A 10,545-nucleotide genomic window follows, 5' to 3' on the forward strand; every position below is an offset into this window, starting at 1 on the left:
GCAGCAGGTAGGATTGATCTAACTGAAAAAGCAGAAAGATGCGTATGTGCTGAAAACAAATTTATATCTACACTCAGATTAGAAGCATTCAGTGTGCTAGACTTTTTCCTTGGACCAGATGGCCTTTCATTAACTATCAACCTAGAATCTCCACTTCATGAGAGCTCAGTGTTGTACTCTTTGATTCTGAAGGATTTAGCTTTCCTGTGATGTGTGCATCAATGCTGGTCCTTGGTTCAAGACTTTAGATGCTACTTGTCTGTAAAAGGTGAATCTCTGGTTGTATCTTGACCTGTGGAAAAATCAAATAGTTCACCTTGACTCTGCCCACACCTTTTAATATCAATGTATTGACTTTATGTGCTTGTGTACAATCAATCAACAAGTTAAAAGGTATTTAACAATTTCATAGCAAGTCATGAAATAATGTAGTATTCAAATATTGTCAGGTCTTCACTGAATAATAGAAGTCTTATGTGCAGAAAGAAGTCATTCAATCAATCATGACTATACTAGCTCATTAAATGAGCATCTTTATCTAATGCCAATCTCCTGCTTTTCTTTCCATATCCTTGCACATGACTTTTGTCGACGTAATCATCTCATGCCCTCTTGAACAGGAGAATCGACATTTCGGGCATAAGCCCTTCTTTAGGAATGTTCTGGGGACCTAGGTTCAGGTCGCACCATAGCAGGTGGTGGAATTTGAATTCAATAAAGAATGTAGAATTAAGAGTCTGATGATAACCATGAATATATTGCCATGAGAAAGCCATCTGGTTCATTAATGTCGTTGAAGGAAGGAAACCTGTCATCCTTACCTGGTCTGGCCCACAGTGACTCCAGATCATTCTGTTAATTCTTAACAGCCCTCTGGGCAATTGGGGATGGGCAATAAATGTTGGCCTCACCACATCCTTTAAGTGAACAAAAAAAATGCCTGGAACAATTTCTTTCCTTTATACGACTGATCAGGAATCTTTCCTACTGTTATTCTTGCAGTTAGTGTAAACTAGAAGCATTTATAAATTAATGCACAACGTCTTTGGCTCCATTATGAATCCACTTTCCATATCTATCAAGTCCTGGATAGGGACTTGAAACCAATGTTTCCGACTGAAAGATAAGGCCATTCATTGCACAACAAGAAGTGACCTGCAAAAGAAGCAAAGGTGACTTGAGGAAAACAAGTTTTCACACAGTGAGTAATTAAGGTATGGAATGCACTGTACTGAGGCAAGTTCAACTGAGGCATTCAAGAGGGCATGAGATGATTACGTCGACAAAAGTCATGTGCAAGGATATGGAAAGAAAAGCAGGAGATTGGCATTAGATAAAGATGCTCATTTAATGAGCTAGTATAGTCATGATTGATTGAATGACTTCTTTCTGCACATAAGACTTCTATTATTCAGTGAAGACCTGACAATATTTGAATACTACATTATTTCATGACTTGCTATGAAATTGTTAAATACCTTTTAACTTGTTGATTGATTGTACACAAGCACATAAAGTCAATACATTGATATTAAAAGGTGTGGGCAGAGTCAAGGTGAACTATTTGATTTTTCCACAGGTCAAGATACAACCAGAGATTCACCTTTTACAGACAAGTAGCATCTAAAGTCTTGAACCAAGGACCAGCATTGATGCACACATCACAGGAAAGCTAAATCCTTCAGAATCAAAGAGTACAACACTGAGCTCTCATGAAGTGGAGATTCTAGGTTGATAGTTAATGAAAGGCCATCTGGTCCAAGGAAAAAGTCTAGCACACTGAATGCTTCTAATCTGAGTGTAGATATAAATTTGTTTTCAGCACATACGCATCTTTCTGCTTTTTCAGTTAGATCAATCCTACATATTAAAGCATTAGTCTGCAGGGTTAGCTGGGGCTGAGTGGGAAGAGTGCCAGCCCACAGAGACAGGTCCCATTAATTAGTCAGACAGGCAGCTCACTCATCAATAGTGTCCTGGAGTTTTGCAAAGTTGTTTATTAGTTGCTATGTTCCATTGTCAGGTTTGTGAGTTTGAAAGCAGCTTGATTTCAAAGAGGCTTTTTTTTCTTTTCTTTCACATTCAGAAGAATGTGTGTGCTGTTTCCAGTCACATTGTTTGCATGGGAATACATAATAAATGCGAGGATACTGAGAAGCACCAAGGATCAGAGGGACCACTGGTCCCTGAAAGTTGCGGGACTGGCTCAAAAGGAATACAGTAGCGCCTCGACATACGAACGACCCCGTTCACAAACAAATTGGTTTACGAACAGGATCGTATGTAAAATTTTGCTTCAACGTACGTACGAAATTCAAGGTACGAACGAAGGTACGAACGCAAAAAGCCCGTGTGCGACACGTGGTTTCATTGTTCTGCTTTGCCACGCGCTTGTTGAACGCAAAAACTCTTGGGCCCCACGTGATCTCAATCAGTTCGTCTTTGGCGCATGTGGTGTGAACAGTGTTTATTGCTAAGTCCAAGCATTCTTACACTATCCGAACAATGGGAAAAATTGATTCAGTTCGCGAACTTTTCGATTCGCGAACCAGGTCCTGGAACGGATTAAGTTCGTAAGTCGAGGCGCTACTGTATGTGATAATTGCCTTTATTAGCCAAGGTATAGAGTTTAAGAGTAGGGAATGGTATAAAAAGTTTGTTTGGTCACAACTAGTGGCCTAGTATTATTATCGCTGGACTGTTAACCCGAAGACCCAGATAATGTTCTGGGGACCCAATTTTCAATCTTGCTATGTCAGATGGTGGAATTTGAATTCAATTAGTGTCTGGAATTGAGTCTTATGATGACCCCAAATCTATAGTCAATTGTTGGAAAAACCCAACTGGTTCACTAATGTCCTTTAGGGAAGGAAACTACCATCCTTACCTGGTCTGGCCTACATGTGACTCCAGAATCACAGCAAAGTGGTTGACTCTTATCTGCCCTCTGGGCAATTAGAGATAGACAATGATTGCTGCCTAGCCAACAACTGTGAATGAATGAAGAAAAAAACACAAGAGTATTGTATTCAGGAGGGATGTGATAGCACTGGAGAGAATATACAGGTGATTTACCAGAATGTTGCTTGGACTGGAGAGTTTTAGTCATGAAGAGAGATTGATAGACTGGGGTTGTTTTCCTCGTGTAGAGGAGACTGGGGGGAGGGAGCACATGATGGAGGGATTATGAGGGATATCGGCAAAGTAGATAGGAAAAAACTTCCCCTTCTTGGAGGGATCAGTGATGAGGGGTATTAATGAGAGGCAAGGGGTAGGAGATTTCGAGGGGATGTTGGGAAAAACCTTTTCACCCAGAGGGTAGTGGAGATCTGGAACTCACCGTCTTTATGTGTAGTAGAGGTAGAACCCCTCACAACATTTAGGAAGTATTTTGATATACATTTGCAATGTCAAGGCACACAAGGCTATGGGCCAAGTGCTGGAAAATGATTAGATGGTTGATTTTGACTGGTGCAGACCCAATGCCTTTTACTGTGTTGGAGACCTCAATGACTTCATAAATTCTGGAGTTTTCTCATTAGCTCCAGACAATTAACATTCAGTTTGATTCAAGAAGCTATGTAGGACATCTTGCAATGTAGCATTCACTTCCGTATGCTACAAATACAAACACAGCCCTCATAGGCCTTCTTACCACACATTTGATTCGCATTGATTCAAAGTTATGCAGTTGTCATAAGGTTGACTATCCTCCAAGTTGCTAAGTGTTAGGCCATATGGACTCAAAGCAACCCTTCTGCAATCAGTCCCTCGTCTCGATACCAGTCCACCGTTTAGCTGAAGGAAACCCTTTCATGCTTATGCTTGTTTCCTCAGTGAGTTTGCCCATGCACAGTATTATTATTGATGAAAACATTGAATCAGATAAGTTACACATAACATTATGCAGCCATTGTCTAAAACTTAATGCAGTTATCTCCTGAGATGGTCCCTATGAGACTCTGATGGGTTAATGTCATAAACCCGAGAGAGTGGCTACTGTCACTGCTACTTGTAATGTATTGCAGATGATTGACTATTCTTGTGTGATTGTGTGGATCAAAAAAGATATCACAATCATAAGAAGATACAAAGTATCAGCTTGAGTAGGTCATTTGGTCCTTCAAGTCTGCAACGTCATTCAACAAGGTCTTGGCCAGTTCACAGTCAGTGTTTACTTGAGCTGCTCCTCCGTTATGCCCGGGCTACCTGACTTTGTTGTGCAATCCCAAATGCCTGCAAATGTTTCTGCTGTGAATTAAGCTTTTCACAGTCTGTCTACACTGATGGTTTATCTTCTCTTGCTAGTGCAAAGCAAGACTGTATATTTGTCAATCACAGTTTGATCCATACGTATGGACAGAAACTTCTGGAAGGTTCATATCTCTCACTACTGTGGCAATAATTCCAAATCTCTGTGGAAACCCGGATACATTGTCGGTAGTTTCATTAATATTCCATTGCTCTTAACTATCCGTGGAGAAAGTGAGGACTGCAGATGCTGGAGATCAGAGCTGAAAATGTGTTGCTGGAAAAGCGCAGCAGGTCAGGCAGCATCCAAGGAACAGGAGAATCGACCTTTCGGGCATAAGCCTGAAGAAGGGCTTATGCCCGAAACGTCGATTCTCCTGTTCCTTGGATGCTGCCTGACCTGCTGCGCTTTTCCAGCAACACATTTTCAGCTCTTAACTATCAGTGGTTTGTTTTTGGCAGGATTAGTGAGGATAGAAAACCTGGTGTTAGGTTACCCAATGCACTATATTTCTGTTGTATAAAAAGAATGAACTCTGTTGTCATAGGAATTTGAAAGGGGTGATGAAATGGTTATTAGCTCTGATCTGGTTGATTAACAGAAGCTTTTTGAATTTCTCAGACTACAATTTAAATCATTTGAATAAAAGCAGAATGATTAAGCACAAACGTTAATCTTTCTTATCGGACTCACTTGGACTGATTTCAATGAGTTCTTTGAGGCCATCTTATTATTTCATCTGTCAGGTAACTACTGGAGGAACAAAATACTTTCCTCCTGGTCAGACATAACAGTTTTCCATCTCATATATATTAGACCCTTGCATCACTTCGTATAATTTTTCCAACTCACCACTGAAAGCGCTGCTGAACATTGCAAATAAAGTATAAACTTGTTCTATGTGATCTTGATTAAGTGAAAAAATACTTATTTCAACTATTGCTAACTTAAAAGAATATATTTCTCTGATATCTTGTGTCATTTCCATATGAATAATCTCAGCCTTATTTAAAAGTGCTTACATTCCAGCAGTGCTACAATCTCATTAAACAAAATTACTTTAAGTCAATGCCAAGTACAAACTGTGATTGTGAGTGAATGTGACAGGAATATAATTTATTTCTAAAATGTCTATCAGATACAGTGGGGTAATGTGCACGCTAAATATTTTCAAAATAAGAATCTCTGTTTATGAAATTCTGTACTTCTAATGAGTGACCAAAGTTCTATTTTATAATTTTATTCCTTTCTTTTACTTTAATGTATGGTTTATCCCAGACTGCACATTTTACCACAAATACAAATAAAATGCAGCAAAGGTATCCTGAATTAGATTCCACATCATTTAACACATCTAGTTTTAAACTTCAGCAGCCACAAACTAGTCTATGGAGAACTCTATAAAATAATTCAAACGTATTTGCATTTTTCAAAAGATATTTTGGTACCACAGTCAAAATATTTATGAGGTAAACAGTCCATCAAAATCATGTGCACAAAACTGATTTGTATTCACCTAACGGGAACTGACTTTTACACTTCTGTCCCTTTAATGAATTGTTATCATAGATTCTTTAGATTTGGGAAACAGTAATTGTCTGAGTACCAAGCACCTCACTACTAGCTACAACATTGTTTTACCAACATAGCATTTAACTATTTCACGTTAATCGAAATGCTTGCTCAGTTGTTCCAGGAGTAAATGAAAAAAGTTAACATTGGCTTCAAAAGTAATTCATTTTCTTTGAAGAAAACTTATTGAGTACTCAGATTATTCACAACTCACAATGCAACACAAGTTAATTATCAAATCTACACTTTGAATTGAAAATTGATCATTATTTTAAATAAATGATACACTTGTATTGAAAGTTCATAATCAGTTTAGATTTGTAAGAGTTTCAGCTTATATCAATATCTATATACGTCCCTGTTGTTTTGTAGTCTTTCTCAATTTTTAGTCGACTACTCATCAATTCCATTCACAGTTTAGCAGAAATCAATATCAGAATTTCAAGATATTTTCTGCGCACATTGGAAATCAAGGAATTATTGAAGTGAAAAATATGTTGACATACTTTCATAATATTATATGGAGCATGACGGCTACCTTGGCTGGATCACAACAAAGGACACTAAATTGAAAGTTCTCATGACATCATAAACTGTGAGAACAAAGTACAAACCATTTATAGCCAGCATCTAAACCCTCAGATTAGATTATACCCTTGAAATTGCTCTTTAGTATCTGTTATTATTGAGAATATATATATAACTTTTAAATTTTATGTGGTATTTTATTCTCATTATATTTCAGCAGATTTTAGTCTGGCAGTAGCCAATAGTGTGGGTGTTCACATATATTAGATGTTTCAAATATTGTTTTTGACTGTAACAACTAAAATGTTTAAGCTAGGTCAATCATGTAGATCAAGAGCCAAAGGAATTATTATATTCAATTTAGACTGCAGGTATTAGTATTGGACAAAACAATATTTAGCTACTTAGACTTTTTACAAACACAGCACTGTGTTTAGAAAGCTACATCTTTCTATGAAAATAAGTTCCAAAAAAAGAACATTTTAAATGAAAAGCTTTATTGAAGTTACCAACTGAAACCTACATGTTGTCAAGACTCTGCTCTTTTCCTTTTATCAAAAAGTATTTCTTGAATTAATTGTCACTTATTTCAGAAGTCTGACGGGTAGTTCTGAAAACTGCAAAATCTTAACTTGGCTGTGTTTATTTCTATCAATCTTGAATAGATTTGATGATATGTCCAGAAAATTAGACAGAGTTTTCACTTTGGGTGCAATTGTCAATCCAGGTGGAAATTGCATTTGCTTTTCAAAGTGCAATAATGATGCAAATTTCTATCCAGGTACACAACATCACAAAGTAAAAGCTTCCATTAATTTTGTAGGAGTTTAGAACATAGTTACTTATCTCTTCCCTTCACATTAAAGTAAATTCCCAATCTATTTGTGATTAGGACTAGAATACAATACATGAATACAGTTGAAAATAGTTAAAATGTAGCATTTTTAAGAACAGCATCTAATCCGATACCAGTGAGTAATGGAATTTTCAATGCAATTTTAGAAAAGATATGCTGAACCATTTACTATTTTATGGTGTCACTAATCTGCTCCTTAATAAAGTGAATTTTTTTAAAAATTACAAATCTGTTCCCATTAATGCTGTTATACTTTCAGAAAGCTTAATTTTAAGACCCTTTTTAAAGACCTGCAAATGTGCACAATTAGAGAACATTTGTTATGGTGATTAAATTGATCTGGGAAAATGAACTGTTTTGTGGGCGGAGCTGTCTTTCATAAGTAGTTTATAAAACTGGTGTAAAAGATTGTGGAAACTCAATTTGTGCTGGACGTAATTTGTGCTTGAAATTTCTTGATCTGTGCATTGGTTTCAGGTAATTTCCTTTGCAGAATTTCTTTCCCATGCAGTATGGGGACTCTGTCCATCTAATCATGCACAAAGTTGCATTGACTTTAGTAAATTTCTTCAAGATATCACTAACAAGTTTATCATTTTCTACATTATATTGGCTATATTTTGAAATGCTAAACAACATTAATATTATTTTCACAGATCATCACGATATAAATCAAACATCACTAAAAGCTACAGACGACACCCCATGACCACAACATTAACATTAATTCTCTGCTACACTCTATATTTTTCATTCAAAATTGAGCTGATTAAAATCAAAATTGATTGCGTTGTGTTTTCTGATATAATTACTGATGAAAATACTTCTCAACTTTACAAACATTTTTGACATGAAACATGGAGCAATCATACAGAATTTGCCTTATTTTCAAATCTGAAAACAATTTCTTGCAGTACTATTCAAACGATAATTAACTGGAAGGCCAAACAAGCCAATCTTTCAGATGATGCACTGCATAGAGTAGGAATCACTGACTCCGTTTCTAGAAGTTGTTTATTTTTGCATCTTAACTACACACATAACTGATTGCCAAACAGCAATGAGAAATTACTGGAAACTAACAACTGTATAAACAACATTTTAATCTATTAAAATATACAAATACATCAGGGCATCATCAGTAACAGGGCCTGCTTCAAAATTCATCGAATCTTCCATTCTTATTTAACAGTTTATAGTCATTTAGATAAATCCCTTTTCAGATAAATCATTTTGATTCAACATGAATCCTTTTCTATTTCAATTAATCAGTAGAAACAGAACATTGCAATTTACTCTAAAATGATAGCAATTTCCTTGAAACAACTTGGCAAAATTAAATGCAATTTAGACTATTCATTCATGATATTAACAGAACACAATTGTTAGATTAAAATGATCTCAGACTAAAAATAAAATAAATTAAATAATGAAATATCTTTCCAACAATGAGGCAGTAATAAGAACCAGTGAATGTGGGAATAGTATTCTGTGCCATTCAGTGATTGTATAAGATAAATAACTGCTGGTATTCTCAGAGAAATTAAGCAATTCTACCAGCCCAAATGAGCCTGATATGCACAATCTGAATTCTCAACACTTAATAAATAGCTTAATATAAATTTACTAAAATGGCTCTTGATTATACTCCACTTTAAACAGGATGAATAGTGAAAAAGTTTTTCTAAAAAGTGCAATTTTCAAAATGTTTACATAATAACTTTAGTTTGTACGCGTTCACAATTCATATATGATATCGAAAGAATGCTCAAGATATACCCTTGTCTTAAGAGGCTTAAAACAGTTTTCATAACCCGACAAAAAGCATTGCAGAGACAATCACACATAGTAGACAATCACACAACTGCTAATCACTGGAAGATCTGAACATGATAAAGACAAATAACTGAATAACTGTAAAACATCAAATGCTGAACAGACATCACCAATAAAGCCACCCGTGTTACTGATTGCTATAGCACTACTCTCTGTAAGAATCACAGCTTACAGCTAAATTGAATGGGGACTACACAAAAATATTTTGAGACAGTCTGAAGAATGATGAAATATCTCAAATATCAATAGCTAAAACTAATTGTACATCAGATCTTTATACGAGCCAGTGGATACAGACTACAGTTTACTGCATAGGGAGTACTTTTGAAGCACTTTAATGGGCAACCTAATGAATTATTTTATACAAAAGAGATTTTTCCTCATCAATCACAATCACTACAACAATAATGGAAGACGGGAATAAGTATACAAGTTCATTATACGATTTAATTAATGCTAAGCAATATGTATCTTTAATAAGCATTCAATAAATGGAGGAAATTTTAGAAGTTATGTTTTCATATCAAATTCTTCAACTGACTTAAAGCCATGCATCTTCTCCTTCAATACAATACTAACACTTTCTCATCCACAGCTGCACTGCACAGAAAGCAATAAAATATTTTCATCTTGTTTTCATCTACACAGACAATCCAGTGGAATAAAACACATGGGTTCATTTGAAATGTTGCCTTCCTATTAACAGAAATGACATTACACTTCAGAGTCCTCTTGAACCAAAAGTCATGCCTATATTGATATTGTTTGCCAAGCAGCATTTCAGAGATTCCCAAAACGGAAGAAACGTATCCCTGCAATATCCACTTCTCAGTTAAAAGAAAGAACAGAGCCAAGGGATGCATGCGCTAAATTCTGAACACACTTCTTGTTATCTAACAATCAACTTTGTACACCAGCCATGAAACAGGGGACAGTGAAGAAAAAGACACTTGTTGCCAACTCACCATCCACCACGTCTTGGCTGACATGTCATAGCACAGCTGCCATTTGATGGAGCTGTCAGATGCCTTCCCAGCCATTATGTTGCCAGCAACCTTCATGTGATGCAGCTTGCAAAAGATAAGAAACCTAATCGAGAAAACATATGCAGCGGCATGTTAAGGCCAATGTAAGACAATCCTTATTATGCTGCATCATGGGTAGAGACGCTTTGCCCCCTAATAACCCAATCTTGCAGCTGTATTAACAAGCATATTAGGTTTTCTTAGGCTGCAATTTCTAGAAAGTGGGAGCTCCCACTATGATCTAGTGGGTGGTTACATGGGCTAAGAGGCAGTCCAGTTTTATTTGCATATTCTCGGTTCCACGCATTCCACTCGAGAATGGTTACCCCAATTGCACTTAGCGTTTATCATCAAAAGATATTTTATGACTGATCTAGATTTCAGTGGTTTGCTCAACTTGTGACTGGGACAGCCCTGTTTCTGTGCTCTGCACATGGGCCAGAACACACAGGTTGTGCAGACTGCTGGGAGGGAGC

The 10,545-nt window shown here is 36.5% G+C and overlaps 1 protein-coding gene across 2 annotated transcripts in view; it reads right to left on the reverse strand.

Moving 5' to 3' along the window:
- nfic (nuclear factor I/C) overlaps window positions 1-10,235 on the reverse strand; it is an 813,295-nt gene extending 803,060 nt beyond the window's left edge. For both annotated transcript variants that reach the window (XM_087976064.1, XM_087976061.1), the window contains exon 1: window positions 10,010-10,235. In XM_087976064.1, the coding sequence (XP_087832190.1) occupies window positions 10,010-10,105 (96 nt within the window). In that variant the 5' untranslated portion in view covers window positions 10,106-10,235. The remainder of the gene's footprint in view (window positions 1-10,009) is intronic.
- Window positions 10,236-10,545: the final 310 nt, after the last annotated feature.

This window comes from Chiloscyllium plagiosum, unplaced genomic scaffold, assembly GCF_037043375.1.
Source record: "Chiloscyllium plagiosum isolate Xiang-an unplaced genomic scaffold, Cpla_swu_hap1 HiC_scaffold_28, whole genome shotgun sequence".
Classification (NCBI taxonomy): domain Eukaryota; kingdom Metazoa; phylum Chordata; class Chondrichthyes; order Orectolobiformes; family Hemiscylliidae; genus Chiloscyllium; species Chiloscyllium plagiosum.